The sequence below is a fragment of the Crocuta crocuta genome, unplaced genomic scaffold (genome assembly GCF_008692635.1).
Source record: "Crocuta crocuta isolate KB4526 unplaced genomic scaffold, BGI_CrCroc_1.0 scaffold47, whole genome shotgun sequence".
Classification (NCBI taxonomy): Eukaryota; Metazoa; Chordata; class Mammalia; order Carnivora; family Hyaenidae; genus Crocuta; species Crocuta crocuta.
This window is the reverse complement of record NW_027531995.1, coordinates 617991-633413: the sequence shown is the minus strand read 5'-3', so window position 1 is coordinate 633413 and position 15423 is coordinate 617991. Positions and strand designations below refer to the sequence as shown.

Sequence of the window (15423 nt, the reverse complement as noted above, 5' to 3'; positions counted from 1 at the left end):
ACTTGAAAGAGTCAAAACACCTTCTAAAAAGAATAAAGCTGAAGGACTTATACTATCTGACTTCAAAACTTATTATAAAGCTATGGTAGCCAGGATATTGTGAAACTCAAATAATTATATTGAGGGAAAAAGTCAAAATGCCACATCCCCTCCCCGCAAAAACAACCATAAGTATGTAATGTATGATTCTATTCATATAAAATTCTAGAAATGCAAACTTATCTGTAGTAACAGAAAGGTCAGTGGTTGCCTGGGGATGAGATAGTATGGAGAGGCAAGAGAGAGGAAATAAGGAGGGGCACCAGGAGACTTTTGAGAGTGATGGACCTGTCAATTATCTTGATTGTGATAATGGTTCACAGGTAACGTATGTCAAAACTTATCAAATTGTATACTTTAAACATGTACATTTCTTTGAATGCCAACTACACCTTAATAAAACTTAAAAAAGACATTATGGCAAAACTGTCATTTATGGAATGGCATTATGTATAAGTTCCTAAACTTTGATTATATTATCAAATGCATTCCTTCTACTAGAGCCTTGTTGGGTGGACACTATTAATTTCATTTTACAATAAGATCTGTTATGGTTAAGATATTATTTATCATAGGTTTCACAGAGAGAAAATGGTGAAACTGGGATGTGAACCCAGGATCTCTGGTTCTTCTTCCTACTGCTCAGACTGATTTGATTTTACAGAGATAATGTAGCCAAGTTTGAGGTTATATTTCAAATATAAATAGACATATAAGAATCTATCACTTGATGACCAATGTGCAATGTTTTAACCTCTCTATTAAATCTCAACTTAAAAATGCAAATCTAGTTAGTAGAAACCCATTTAATTTCTCATCTCTTTAGTTTTTGTATATCCTACCTACACTATCTCTAATATAGCTACTAGACTAAAATATTCATTCCTAAAACATTTATTCCTAAAACATTCAATCCTGTGAATAGTAATATACCTTGAAGTTGAAAGAATCACATATAATTGCAATAATTTTAGTAATAAGAAAAATTATTCAAAAAAACAAGACTTTCATTAAGTCTTTATAGTCAGTGTACATAGGAACACTTCTTTGAATACAGGTCACTATCTACATCTATCACATCTGGTGTAGACTGCAAACAGCTTATCCTAGTATCTGATCTGTGGCACATTTACCATGTGTTGTCAACCCCAGCATCTACTCTGCAATGTCATTTCATTTATTCATTTAATCTATTTAGGAACTCTAAGCACATTTAACCTATTAAGAAGCCTAGGTGTCCACTGGCCATAGCAACACTTTTCTAGGTATATGTCCTAAGATAAGAGAAACAAAAGCAAAATAAACTTTTGGGGGGTGCCTTGGTCGTTGAGTTGGTTAAACATGAGGCTCTTGATTTTGGCTCAGGTCATGACCTCACAGTTCATCAATGTGAGTCCTGCAACGGGCTCTGAGCTGGCTGACAGCGTGGAGCCTGCTTGGGATTCTTTCTCGCCCTCTCTCTCTGCCCCTCCCCTACTCTGTCTCTCTCAAAAATAAATAAATAAACATTAAAGAATAATATATTTAAAAAGTAAACTATTGGACTACTTCAAAATAAAATGCTTTTGCCCAACAAAGGAAACCATCAATAAAACAAAAAGATAACCTACTGAATGGAAGAAGATATTTGCAAATGATATATGCAATAAGGCATTAATTAACATCCAAAATATAAAAGTAACCCAAAAAACCTCCCAAACAATGTGATTTAAAAACAGGCAGAGAACCTGAATAATCATTTATCCAGGATGGCCAACAGGTACATGAAAAGATGCTCAACATCATTCATCATCAGGAGAATGCAGATGAAAGTCACAGTGAGATATTGCTTCACACCTGTTTGAATGTCTCAATCCAAAAGACAAGAAACAGCAAGTGTTGGAGAGGAGTGGAGGAAAAGGAACCCCTGTGTACTATTGGTGGGAATGTAAATTGGTACAGCCAGTATGGAGGTTCCTCAAAATATTAAAAACAGAAATACCATATGGCTCAGTAATTCCACTATTGGGTATTTACCCAAAGAAAACGAACACACTAACTTGAAAGGATACAGGTACCCCTGTGTTTATTGGAGCATATTTACAATTTACAATAGCCCAGACATTGAGGCAATCTGCATGTCTGTCAATGGACGAATGGATAAAGAAAATGTGGAATATTATGCAGCCTTAAGAAAGGATGAGATTGTGCCATTTAAGACACATGGATGGACCTAGAGGGTATTATCCTAAATGAAAGAAGCCAGACTGAAAAAGAGAAATACCATATAATTCCACTCATAAATAGAATCTTTAAAAAATGAATAAATACACAAAAAGCAGAATGAGACCTATAAATACAGAGAACTGAAGGCTGGCAGAGGGGGGAGAGGGTGAAAAGTTGGGCAAAATGGGTGAAGGGGAGAGAAAGATACAGGCCTCCAGTTATGGAATGAGTAAATCATGGGAATAAAAGACAGAGCCTAAGAAACACAGTCAGTGATACTGTAACAGCAATGCAACAGTACAGATGGTAGCTACCCTGGTATGAATGTGCCCAATCACTAAGTTGTACATCTGAAACAAATGTAACATTGTGTGTTGACCATACTCAGAAAAGAGGCTTAGACGGCCAATATTTTACTAATGTATTTTTCATCCATAATGTAATTTTTTGTTTTTAAAATACATGAAGCATCTGTATGAAAACCCAAGACTCAACAATTTCTTAAAATGATAAATAAAAATCAATGTAAGCCAAGATTAGGTTTGTGGGAATTATTTACATATAAATTGGCTTTAAAACACTATGTGTCTCAGTGGCTTGTATCCACCTTAATATATGCATTGAGTATAATGGGTATTTCTATCAATAAATGTGAATAACAAGAGTGTTAGAAGGCTACAACAACAGTCTTCATGAAATCTTCTATTATGCATGTGCACTATTTTTTCCAGAAATTTCTTACTGAATTCTCCCGAATCCCTTTCCATCCCTTGACTACAAGCCCACATGGATGCAAACTTTGGCTAAGTTTATCAAAGTTATCTTTCTTGGACGGGGCCTATTCTGAGTTGGGTCACCCGCACTATAGATGCTGCTAAACCAAATTATGTGCAAAGAAAAGAAACATTTATAAATTGTAAGGAACTCTGGAGTCCAATTACTTGAAGGTGTGAACAAATGGCCATATATACTGCTTTATAAAATCTGCTTCCACATACAATTAGATTTTTGAAAATAACCAATTACAATGGTGGGTTTTTTCTTTTCAGCAAGAGAAAGCATTTTAAAGTTTAAAGAACAGTTGGTAGAAGAACAAAAAGTACAATCTTTTTTAACAGTAAAAATAAGGCTACTGTTATCTTGAATTATGATACAGAGGAAGCCAGTCCTGTTCGTGTCATGGGGAGGCAGGGTGACAGCCACGCTGCTTGGAAGAGAACTAGAACACTTCACCATGACACACTGCGGGAAGTGCTTTTACCCACAGGTCGTCCACTTATTGTGGGCACTTTTTTTTTTTTTGCAAAGATTGAAAAGCGTTCTATGTAGGACTGCCACATAAACACTCCCTATCATTCACAGAGCCATTTTCTCCAGGAGGAAATGGTGAAAAAATGAAGTCTTCCGTGCCGACAGAGGACTGATTCGGTATAATGGCCAGCTTGTGTTTCTCACCATAGAATTACTTAGAACAACATTAGCTATAACAACCTTATTATTTAGCAGTAATAACAACACACTGTGACTATTGTTGCTGCCACAATAACTAATGGCTGATGTTTACTGATAGTTTAAACACTTAAAAAATCTGATGAAATCCTCACACTGACTTTAAGAGACATGTAGTTATTTTCTGTTTTAAAGATAAGGGAATAGAATCTTTGAGATATTAGTAAGTTGCCCAAGAGCATGCGGGTGATGAAGGATTCACACCAGATCTGCTGAGTACCCTAAAAAAAAAAAAAGTCTTCCAGCATAAAATCAAAGGTACCAAATAATTCAAATCCAGCATAAAATCAAAGGTGCCAGATAATTCAAATCCAGCATAAAAATCAAAGTGCCAAATACTTCAAGTGCAGGTTTCCTAGCAAATCTCAAACCACATACCTTGAGAGAGTTTGGTTTTTCAAAAAGCAGAGAGGGTACTACATGGCTATGCTCAGGAAAATTTCTCTTCAGGTGAATTTCCTAAAATTTACAACAATGGATGATCGTCCAGCCTGCCCTTCCCCCAACTTCATCTGCAAACTTGACTCAGGGCCTTCAAGTCTCTTAATATGCATTGATTATCCTATTGTGAAGGCCTAAAGGCCATGCATATCCCAGAGATTTGTCAATGACAACCCAGCCTGAGGATACCAGACACTCTGAAAAGGTGTTTTAGCTTTTGACCTCAGGCAGTCTTTATCCACCTTCAGTTTTGCTCTGATTTGTTTGCTCGGTGACTACAATTTTAAAACCATGTTAGAGCTGTATTGCCAGGCAGCAGTTAAAATGTTGCCATCAAAACCACAATGAAGGAGAACTTTCTTCTGCTTTGGAGAAGATGGAGTAGATACATTTTTACCTTTTCCTCCTGCTAAGTGTGACTTCAGAAACCTTACTATCACATATGAAACAGAAGAAGAGTCTGAAGGTGGAGAAAAGAGAGCAGTCTGACCAGGGACTTCGGGACCTGAGGGACTTAGTATTGAGTTCTCTGGGTGTTCTTTCTGCTACTGATATCCCACACCTGGCATTGGAGAAGCTGGCCACCCTGGAACACCAACGATAACAAACAACAAAATTCCCCAACAAAAGCCTACACTCTTTAGCCAAAGGATCAGGAAAGGGGCAGTTTAGCAAGACAAAACTTTCAGACATAACTGCTCCAGTCCAGTTGAATGTCACAAAAACTTTGGCCTCACCCACACCAAATGCGGAGCTGAGACTTCCAGGCTCACGAAGCTGTGCAGAGGTGCCCTAGTACCTCTCTGAGATAAAGCAAAATAGGGAGTAGGTGCTTTCATGCTTGATGGTCAGTGTTGAAGACAATATGGGGAATACAAACTTCTACCTCTGCACATTGCACCTCTCCCTTCTGCTGCCAAGTGGTATCACAGAAAGCCAGCTGAAACAGTCAGTTTAAGTAAGATCCAGAGCCTTATAAAATCAAAATGTCCAGACTTCAAATGAAAGTCACTTACCAGAACAAGAACAAGGAAGATGTCAGACTGAACAAAAACTGACTGAATCTATGTCAACATTGAGATAACAGGATGTTAGAATTATCTGGCACAGCTTATGCAAAAATTAACTCAAAATGGTTCAAAGACTTAAATGTAAATACAAAACTGTAAAACTTTTAGAGAAAAAAAAAACCGAGGAGATGAACTTTAGAATACAGGACTAGAATAAAATAATTCTTAGACTTGACATCACAAGAATGGTCCATATAAGGAAAAACTGATAAAGTGGACTTCATCAGTATTAAAAATTTTTGCAGAAGACTTTGTTAAGAGGATGAAGAAACAAGCTATAGAAAAGGAAAAAAATATAAACTACATTCTCAATAAAGGACTAGTATCTAAAATATATAAAGAACCTTCAAATTTCAACAGTCAAAAGCAATCTATTTAGAATATGGGAAAAAAGACATGAAGAGGCATTTCACGGAAGAGGATATATAGGAGACAAGTCAATGAAAAGATGTTCAGCATCATTAGCCATTAGGGAAATGCAAATTAAAATAATAGTAAGATATTACTACTTATCTAACAGAATGCATCCTCCCCAATAACAACAAAATCGCAACACCAAATGCTGAAGAGGATGCTGAGAAATTGGATCATTCAAACATTGCATATATAAGAATGTAAAATGATATAGTCACTATGGAAAACAGTTGGGGAGTTTCTTTAAATACCAAACATGCAACTACTATACAATTCAACAACAATACTTCCAGGAATTGATCCTAGGGGAGCCTGGGTGACTCAGTCGGTTAAGCGTCCGACTTAGGCTCAGGTCATGATCTCATGGCTCATGGGTTCAAGCCCCGTGTTGGGCTCTGTGCTGACAGCCAGCTCGGAGCCTGGAGCCTGTCTACGGATTCTGTATCTTCATCTCTCTCTGACCCTCCCCTGCTTGTGGTCTCTCTGACTCTCAAAAAATAAAAAAAATTAAAAAAAAAAAGGAATTGATCCTAGAGAAATGAAGACTTACGCCTACATAAAAACTGGCACAGAAACATTCATAGCAGCTCTGTTCATAATAGCCAAAATATGAAAACAACCCAGGTGTCCTTTACCTGAGCACTACTGAGCAATATAAAGAACTAACTAAATATGTGTTTATGNCCTGGATGAATCTCAAAATAATTATGCAGAGTTTATAAAAAAAAAAAAAAAGACCGACTACAAAAGGTTACATACTGTATGACTGCATTTATACAACATGCTGGAAAAGCCAAAATTATAAAAATGGAGAAGATTTGTGATTGTCAGGGTTAAGGCGGAGGTGAAAATGGGAAGGAAGTGAGTTTGGCTATAAAAAAGCCACATGAGGGATCCTTAGGGTGATGGAAATATTCTGTGTCTTGACTGTATCACTGTCAGTATCCGAGCTGTGATACTGTCCTATAGTTCTAAGATGTTACCATTGTGGAAATTGGGTAAAAGCTCTGTAATATTTCTTACAACTCTGTAATAATTTTTACAGCTGCATGTGATTCTACAATTATCACAGAATAAAAAGTTTAATTAAAAAAACATGAAACAGGGACACATGGGTGGCTCAGTCAGTTAAGTTTCTGACTCTTAGTTTTGGCTCAGGTCATGATCTCATAGCTTATGGGGCTCTGTGCTGATGGCATGGAGCCTTCTTGGGATTCTCTCTCTCCCTCTCTCTCTGCCTCTTCCTTGCACACATACAACCATGTGCACACATACAAACTCTCTCTCAAAATAAACATATTAAAGAAACAACATGAAAGAACAAAATAAAAAAAAAATCAATATAAAAAACCCCAAGCCAGAGCATCTGAGTGGCTCAGTCAGTTAAGTGGCTGACTTCAGCTCAGGTCATGATCTTGAGTTTGAGCTCCCTGTCGAGCTCTGTGCTGACAGCTCAGAGCCTGTAGCCTACTCCGTATTCTGTGTCTCCCTCTCTCTCTGCCCCTCTCCTGCTTGTGATCTGTCTGTCTCTCTCTCTCTAAATAAATAGACACTAAAAAAAAAACAAAAACACAAAACAACAAAACCCAAACCTTCAAAAGAAAAATAAACTCCAGTAGTATTAAACAACAACAACATGTTTTGAGCCTTTAACATGGACCAAGTAGTGCACTAAATACACAAAGCTAACCCTATGAGGTAGGTACCATTTTCCACATGAAATTGAGAAATCAATCACTTGCTCCTATTTGTTTAAATGAGGCGGTATGGCTATTGCATGTATTAGGAAGTTTTTCATACCATCTTTAACTTAGTTTGTTAAAAGAAAGAGTTTAACTTTATTTTCTAAACTCAGAGCTTAGTTTCCTTGGGTGAATCTCAGCTCTGAAAGCAGAGAAAATGAAATTCAACATAAGATGGCCATCCTGAAACAGTCGGGAGAACTTGGTAGGAGAGTCAGAGCAGACTTTTTATGTTTTTAAGGAAAAATGTAAATTATTTTCATCAAGGGCTAGGCAATATTCTTAAGACAGAGGTTCAATAATGGAGGATTTATAAAAATAATGGCAAAAAGCTGACATTTTTGTAAATGTATGTGAAAACTACAGCATCTACTGCCATTTCTGATGTTTTGAAGAATATTCTTCATCAGATCTAAAAAAATCCACCATTCTTAGTCAACTGAATTTGAGTTTTAAATAGAAACCTCTCCATCCATCTGTCTATCCATCCACCCATCCATGTCTCTCTATAGACACACACATGAAAATATATACATAAGCTATCAGATATATTATTTCTTAATATTTTATAAATCATATTATAGTGGACTCATAAAACAGTGGATCCTGAAGGTTACTTAAAAATTACCATGTCTCATAGCTGAGGAAACTGAGGCCTCCCCAAATTAAGATCCTTACTATTCACAGTGAAAAATCCAGAACTGAAAATCAGGATCCATGACTCCTGTTTCTCGATTTCACTATTCTTACTTCCTCAAGCAATTTGATGGATGAAATGAGAATGAAACATTATCAAGAGGACTGGGGACAGAGAATCACAGGTTAGTTTAAATTGGGCAAGGTGGGAACTATTAACATATTTGGTTTTCTGAAATTAAACATACCTTAATCCATGATCTTTTAACAAACAATGCTTCTTATTCCCTGGCAAAATGAAAACAGCTTCATCTACATTTGAAATGCACACAGGCCACTCCCCCATGGCCAGATTTCCCAGATTCCTATAGTAATCCACCCTCAAAGTGACTGAAGCTTTTAGAAGCACAACTATGCTCTGTTCCATGTGCCATTTGTTTTATGATCTTACAGTGACATCCTGGAACTGGAGCCGCATCGCGGAGCCGGATGACTGAGGTCGACTGGTGATCTCCAATATGGTTCTCAGCAGGATGTCCAGCAGGCTGGCCACAATCACATCGATTTCCTCCAACACAGATTTTTCCTTAAAAGAAAGACATAAGGAGTTCAAGCAACTGTGGCTTATTATGTGTATTAATCTCTCTGCATCGGAAGTGGGGGTGGGGAAGGAGGGGGGGAGGCAGAGAACAACACATTTCCAAATCAGGAATCAAAAAGAGAAGTGGAGAACTTGACAGACCTGGACCTCACCTATGTCACCTTAATCAATGGCCTTCTTTTATAGAAAACAAATGCACAGAGAAGTTAACAGCTTCCTGAAGCGTACCCAAAAGGGCTGTGCAGTGGTGCCTGAGTGATGCCAATGAAAAGCTGGGGTGATGTCCTGGAAAGCATCAAACTACTCTGGAGCACTGGCTATGCACTAACCCAGTGTGCAACGTGGCCAAGTCTCAGATGCCTCTCTGGGTCTGATTCCTCACTGAAGGTCCCTCTTGGTTTCCCCCAAGTCCTTATTTCCTTTTATTTCAGACTGTGCTTACATATACTCTTCTTGAGCTGGACAGTTATTTTCTAAAACTCTATATAAAGTGCAAACAACTATTCCTATAAAAATGATTTTTAAAAAGCTCTACAGATAAGGTTAGCAAACAACATTCAGTATAGATGAATACCATGAGCTCCAGACTGGACCTCATATCAGTGGCCTTGGTGGGGACTGCTTCCCTAAAGCAGAATTAATACTATCCAAGCCCCGCAGGACTTGAGAGAGAAACCCAGGTTGCTCTGCTCTGACGTACGTAGTGGGGTTGGATGCTGATTACGCTTGCAGGACAAAACTCTGTGTACTCAGGTTCTCTACCAATGCGATTGTCTTACAAACAAAAACTTTTACAAAGTGTGAATCTGAAAGAGCTTTTTGACCACGGTTTCATGATAAACTTTCTTACACTTCAAAGAAAACTACCAAGGTTTCCCCTCTAGAGAAGAGTTTCTGTTGTGAATTCTTTATCAGATTAAGTCCAAAAGCTGACTGCAACTTCTAAACTGAAATAGACAGGAGAGATTTTTTTAAAAAATCCTTTCTACTATTGCTGATATTTGTTTTTAGTTTTCTGCAGTGAGCTATCTCACTTAGCAGAATTACAGTAGGGGCGCCTGGGTGGCTGAGTCAGTTAAGCGTCCGACTTCAGCTCAGGTCATGATCTCACAGTTCAGGGGTTCGAACCCTGAGTTGGGCTCTGTGCTGAGAGCTAACTCAGCCTGGAGCCTGTTTCAGATTCTGTATCTCCCTCTCTCTCTCTGACCTTCCCCTGCTCATGCTGTTTCTCTCTCTCTTTCAGAAATAAATAAAACAAAAAAAAGAAGAATTACAGTTTATAAAAATTTGGGAACTAGGCACAGCATAGCTATTCTTTACTGAATGATATGGGAAAGTTTTAAAGCAAAGCTATCATTCTCTCCCTGTCGTCACTCTTCAACCTAGTCCCAGACCACCCTTGGGGCCTGGGATCATGGAGATTTGTAAAAATTAGTCGCCTCTCCCCACGCAGGTCTCTCTTGTTACACTTTTATACACAGAGTTTCTGGCCTTTTCTTCTCAAGTGCCAACTTTGTTCCCACAGTGCAGGGGCCCTCTCTCCATTATGTCCACCTGGGGTCCCAAGCCGGCTCACCACCGAGCCCTTCAGAAGGTGATCCTAAGTAAGAGTGACAACAACGGGGAAACTATATATCGTTCGGCAGGGAGGCAGAGGAAAAGGAGTCTCAACACTGCTCTGTACAAGCTGTCAAAGATGAGCAAAGGACAAGTCACACACCCTTTACGTGCAGATTTCACAACAGCCCCATGAGCCATGGACATGAACACTCAAAGTACTGTCCTCATTTCTAAGTAAGCATGTGATGTTCTTCTATTTGCCTGTATCATCTAATGCAACTGTACTGCATCAAGAATCAGGTATATCTACAGGAATTCCCAAAGCCCCTGACAATTCACTGATTATTGTTGGGGCTGAGTAATGACTGTAGTGCAAGACACCCTTGGTATCCTGGGCCTTTCCTTGGCTTCCATGATTTCTGTGGGACAGGGCCTGGACCATGGCCGAGCTCTGAGCATCGCCATGCAGCCTTCCACAAAATGGGCCCCCAAAGACTTCACTTTACAGGCAGTAATTTATTCTTACCACAGAGTATTCATCATATCAAGATTAAAGACACATGTGGGAGGCTTTGAGATTTCTAATTTTTCTCACTGGATATTCAGTTCTTTCTCAAAATACAAGTTTAGGAGGTTATTTGGGGTTATAGCAATCTCACAAGGTTAAAAAAATAATTCAGAGGAACAGCAAAATGTCCAACACAGCTGGAAGTAAAAGTGAGTGTGTTAGAGGGTTATTCTTCAGTGTGGTTTCTCTGAAAACTTGAGAATTTTTATTTCCAGAAGCCATTTGATGGGAACTACATACTATGATCTGTATTTACTCACTGAGCTGTTTTTCTTGATGAGACAAAATACGTTGCTAAGGATACGTGCGCACATGATCAGGTCCTTCTGTTCTTGCAGGTGCATGTGGAGGTGATGTAACACGACAGGCAGGAGAATGTATCTGGAATCTGGAGAGAACAGAAGCATTAGGGTTACATCTGTGGAGGCCACACCAATCTTGTACATTCTTCTCTACTCTAACTGTATTGCTTAAAGGATTAACACAGAGAGTGAAAAGGTACATGACAGGTATTAAAAAAAGGTAGCTTGTTTCCCCAACCCATGATACTTGCACTCAAGAGGTCTTTGACTCTTATACTAAAAATTGGTTATTTTTTTTAAATTGTCTGTTTTACCTCCAAATATCTAAATGGCATGCTAGCCATTTTCTGATTTTTTATTGAGATTGACCATCCACTGACTTCTTACTATAATAGGTGAAAATTTAACTTTTCCTATCCAATCTTTTCTTCTCCACAGTCTTGAAAAAAAAAATTCTATCAAAATTCCTGGCTAAATCAGCAATATTCGTTGTTTGCTGTCCTTCTGATTTCCAGTGCTTTGCACATGACCAAGTTTTTGTTTTACTTTTGTTTATCTCTCTGAAATCTTTCAGGAAATTACTCCTGGTAATTCAAAATTTCATGGCTGTGTGCCTTGCTTTGGCCCTTGAAACCTACAAAAACTTGTGTCTGCGGCGCTGGAATCTTGCATTGAACTACTTCTAGGATTATTTTCTTTTCTCTCTTTTTTCTGTCCTCAGTCTAGAACTCTGACCACTACATTGACATCATGAATCTCTTAAAGTATTTTCTTTTCATGATATTTTTTCCATCTTCTTGTCCAACTTCTTTATCTTCCAACTCCTGTATTCAATTTTCTTATTTTTGCTATCCTATATTTAATCTCCAAAGTTCTTTCTTATTTCCACCTGTGCCACCACACAGCTCCTTGTGCTCAGAAGGGCCCCACATTTGGCTTGACGCTCTGCTGCTCCCATCAGGAAACCCCTAATAAATTTCAAAGAGGTGTTGCAGTTTCATCATGCAGCCTTTCCTGTTTCTTTCTTTGTATGTCTTTTTACATAAGCAGGTTTCATTCTTGTTTCATGGATGCACTATTTTCTCTTCTTTGGGTTAGCCGGGGGACAATTCTGTGATTTTTTTTTCTCTTTGAATTAATCTTCTTCTTTCAAGTTCTTTTTTCAGTTTCTTCATTTTGGCCTCTGTTTTCACACTGAAGGTTTTTTGTTTTTGTTTTTTTTTTTACAGTATCTGGTGATTGTTGTCTGTCTTTACAAGCAAGGCACTAACATGCTAACTGAGGGTGAGAGTCCCAAGTGTGCCTCAGCAAGCTTGTAAACTGGTGAAGCTTCACAGCAAGGAGGGAAGGCATTCATATGTTTCATCAGGGGACCCCCAAATTTCAGAATCTGAGATGCCTTTTCTAGGGCTGGTCAGTTTCTCTACAGAGGAATCTTGCCAAACTCCCCTCTGGGGAGCATGAAACCATCATCTTTTAGTCATTTGAAATCAAGAAAGGAGAGGACAGGTGAGGGTATCTTTAATTGTGAGGTCCTGTTTATGGTGTGAAGCCTCATTCTCAAATTTAGTAGGGCCTGACCTCCTGAATCTAGACACATCTCATTCACTTTCTTTAGAGAGTAAACTTTCCATTTTTGGCTAGATCGACTATTCCTTCCAAGGACTTTTTAATCAATTTTTATATTTCTAACACCCTTAATCTTCAGATACCTGGTATTTTCTTTTCTTTTTCTTGGTTTTTGTAACGTTTATTTTTTTATTTGTAATCTCTACACCTAACATGGGGTTTGAACTCAAGACTGTGAGATCACGAGTTGCCTTCACTTCTGACTAAGCCAGTCAGGCGCTCCTGAATGCCTGCTATTTTCAATTCCTGATCCTTTCTGAAACCGCTCTGTGCTGTCTGCAGTTCTGTAGTGTAAACTAGCCTGTTCTTGGCTCTACTCCAACACCACACACCTGTGTGCATCAGCCTTCTCTTGTCTGCTGTCAGCTGCCACTCATGTTTGTAAAATCTGTTGAGATTTATGCATTGTGATCTCCTCTCCCATGCTCCTAAACGTGGGAGATTACACATTTTAAAAAAATTCCTTTACCTTTATACACCTTTAGCAAATCAATTCTAGCAATATGTAAAATACATATTACCACAACCAGGTACTGTAGGTCTGTTAAACATCTGAAAATCATACTTGCATACTTTCACCAGAGAAGAAAAATAAATGCAGCCAATTCTTGTTATTCATGGTAGTTTAAGTTCTAACAAGTCACTGGAAAACCATGAAACGGCAAACAATTAATCATTTCTCCTAGGGGAAGTATACGTGTGTATAATATACGAGGCATATCCCACATAGCTAATAATATTAAATCCTAAAAACAACTCATCCAGGTAGATTCTATTTTCTTCATTTTATAAAAGAGAAAACGAGGTTCAAAGGTGTTAAGTGACCTGCCTCAGGCCACCCCACGAAGAAAGGCCACAGCTGGGTGGGATTCAAGCTCTGTCAACTGTCCCCAGAGCTGAGCTTCTTGCACTGCGCTGCACTGCCCCCTACTGTCCCATCCTCTAGTTAGCCCCGCACGAGAGTGGAAGGGAAGGCAGAGCACTGCCTTGTTTGCTCTCAGCTGGCAAGGTGTGTGTTCTGCTCCTCAAATATTTCACTGCTCTGTGCATGTTCACGAATGAACATGAGAGTGTCACAAGTACTGATTTTGAGGTTACAAATACATTTTAGTAAGGGAATCCATAAATAATGAATTTTGATTGTACAAAGATCATTCCTCCGTCAACTGGAAGTCTTACATTTATCCCCCATTTGTCATTAAATAAGTATTTGAAATAGTAAGGTAACTGACTTGTGCAGTATATATTTCAATCTTTTGAAAAAGTAACAAGTAAGTATGCTTATTGTCCTGAGTGTTTACTTTTCAACAGGATGTCTGTCGTAAGCACAAAATTACCGTTATGCCTATAGTGGTCTTATTATTTATGGATGTGCCCACTTGCAAATGTCCTAGCTCCTTTTCTCGATCTGCCTGATTTTCTTTATTTTTTATTTTTTAAAAATGTTTTATTTTTAAGAGAGAGAGGCTCCAGGCTCTGAGCTGTCAACACAGAGCCAGACATGGGGCTTGAACTCACAAACTGCAACATCATGACCTGAGCCAGAGTCAGATGCTTAACTGACTGAGCCACTCAGGTGCCCTGATTGGCTTGGTGTTCTAAACAATGCCACCTTTGCAACAATTTAGAAAGACTATTTCTGATTGATTAAAACCCATGTATCTTATAAATAGTCACATAAATTATAATTCAACTTGACTCACTCAAGAAACAATGCACAACCTAAATAACTCTATACTTGTTAATGAAATTGAACTTATAGTTCAGAAACTTCCCACAAGAAAAATTCCAGGCCAAGATGACTTCTATAAAGCATTTATGGAAGGAATCACAGAAAAGTCTACAAAAATGCTCCTACAAAATAAACAGGGAACACAACTAACTCTTTTATGAGGCCAGCATTATTGATGCCAAAATTAGTCAGAGATATTACAAGAAAACTATAGATAGCCAACTCTCATGAACAAAGATGCAAAAATCTTTATAAAATTTTAGCAAAATAAATCTAGTTATATATACAAATATATATATATTTTATATATAGACACTGATCAAATAGGGTTTATCGTGAAGGCAAGTTTGAAAGTCAATCAACATTAATTCATCGTATTGACATAAGTTGAGAAAATGAGCAAAACTCAGCATCCATTCATGATAAAAACTGTTAGGAAGCTAAGAATAGAAGGTAATTTTCTCAAAATGATAACGAGCATTAATGAAATGCCTACTGTTAGCTAACATAATCATTAACAGTGAAAGATTGAATGCTTTCTCCCAAAGATCAAAATTAAGGCAAGGATGGCCAACCTCATCAACTCAATTCAGCATTGTAGCAGATTCCTAGCCAGTATAATAAGATACGTCATGTATCATAAAACAATATATAATTCTGTATCCTATAAAAATCATAGAGCATGCAAAATAGTCACAGCTGGGAAAGCACCATTATCAGTGTTTGCATGACTGGTTTATTAATACAAGAAGGTTTGGCACCATAGGTTTACCATCACAACAAACTATACAAAGCACAGCCATTCTTCACTTTCAGCAACACAGAACATTAAAATCCAAACTTGTGAAATAATGCACTGCAGGCTGCCTTTCAACAGTAAGCCTGACCAGGAAACTTAAATACTTATTTATAAATCAATAACTAGACAAAAAGAACCAAGAAAAAGAAACTAACAAATTACATGACAGGAGTCAC

The 15423-nt window shown here is 38.0% G+C and overlaps 1 protein-coding gene across 1 annotated transcript in view; it reads right to left on the bottom strand.

Annotated features, from left to right (window-relative positions):
* Window positions 1-15423, bottom strand: part of DOCK4 (dedicator of cytokinesis 4) — a 429867-nt gene that overhangs the window by 94201 nt on the left and 320243 nt on the right. Inside the window, 2 exon segments of the mRNA XM_077775067.1 lie at window positions 8508-8642; window positions 11046-11173. Coding sequence (XP_077631193.1) covers window positions 8508-8642; window positions 11046-11173 — 263 coding nt within the window.